Source organism: Mustela nigripes, chromosome 18, assembly GCF_022355385.1.
Source record: "Mustela nigripes isolate SB6536 chromosome 18, MUSNIG.SB6536, whole genome shotgun sequence".
In the NCBI taxonomy this organism is placed as follows: Eukaryota; Metazoa; Chordata; class Mammalia; order Carnivora; family Mustelidae; genus Mustela; species Mustela nigripes.
In genome coordinates this window covers 6689311-6690121 of record NC_081574.1, presented here as the reverse complement: position 1 = coordinate 6690121, position 811 = coordinate 6689311, and the positions used below count along the sequence as shown (strand labels likewise).

Sequence of the window (811 nt, the reverse complement as noted above, 5' to 3'; positions counted from 1 at the left end):
GAGGACGGGAATACAAATGGCGGCCTCCTGGTCTCTGCCCGGAGGAGCCGAGAGCCCAGGCCCGCACTCCTCAGTGCGCCCTCAGAGAACCGCGCCCAGTCACTCCCGTCTGCCTGACCTCCGGCCGCGCTCCGAGCTCACCGAGCCTGCGACCGGTTCAAGGTAACACGGAGCTGCGAGCTCACTGTCGGCTCTGTCTCTGCAGCCGGCTTTCCCGTTCCAATACCCGCAAGCTCTGCGACACTCAGACACCCCTGATCCTTCTACTACTGATTTTTTAAATGATTTTGTACAGTTTTACTGAATTTGCTAACTAGATCTGACAGTTTTTTGGTAGAGTCCTCAGGATTTTCTGTATATAAAATTATGTTATCTGCAAATAGAAATAATTTTACTCGTTCCTTTCCAATTCTGATTGCCTTTTGTTTTTTCTTACCTTATTGCTCTGGATAGGGCTTCTAGTGTGTGTTGAATATGAATGGAGAAAGTGGGCATCCTCGTCTTGTTCCTGATCTTAGGGGGAAAGCTTACAACCTTTCATCAGGATGATGTTGTCTGTGGTTTTGTCACATATAGCCTTTATTATGTTGAGGTACTTTCTGTCTATACCTAATTTGTTAAGGGATTTTTTTTTTTCATGAACGGATATAAAATTTTGACAAATGCTCTTTCTGCGACTGTTGAGATGAGCATATGATTTTTATCTTTCATTCTACTAATTTGATATGTCATATCTGTTAATTTGCGTGTCATGAATCATGCTTGCATCCCAGAGAAAATTCCCATGTGACCATGGTGAATGATCTTTTTA

General features: G+C 43.9%; 1 protein-coding gene across 1 annotated transcript in view; it reads right to left on the bottom strand.

Moving 5' to 3' along the window:
* LOC132006588 (beta-defensin 130B-like) overlaps positions 1-495 on the bottom strand; it is an 8009-nt gene extending 7514 nt beyond the window's left edge. The window contains exon 1 of the mRNA XM_059384473.1: positions 437-495. Coding sequence (XP_059240456.1) covers positions 437-495 — 59 coding nt within the window. The remainder of the gene's footprint in view (positions 1-436) is intronic.
* Between the last annotated feature and the right edge of the window lie 316 nt (positions 496-811).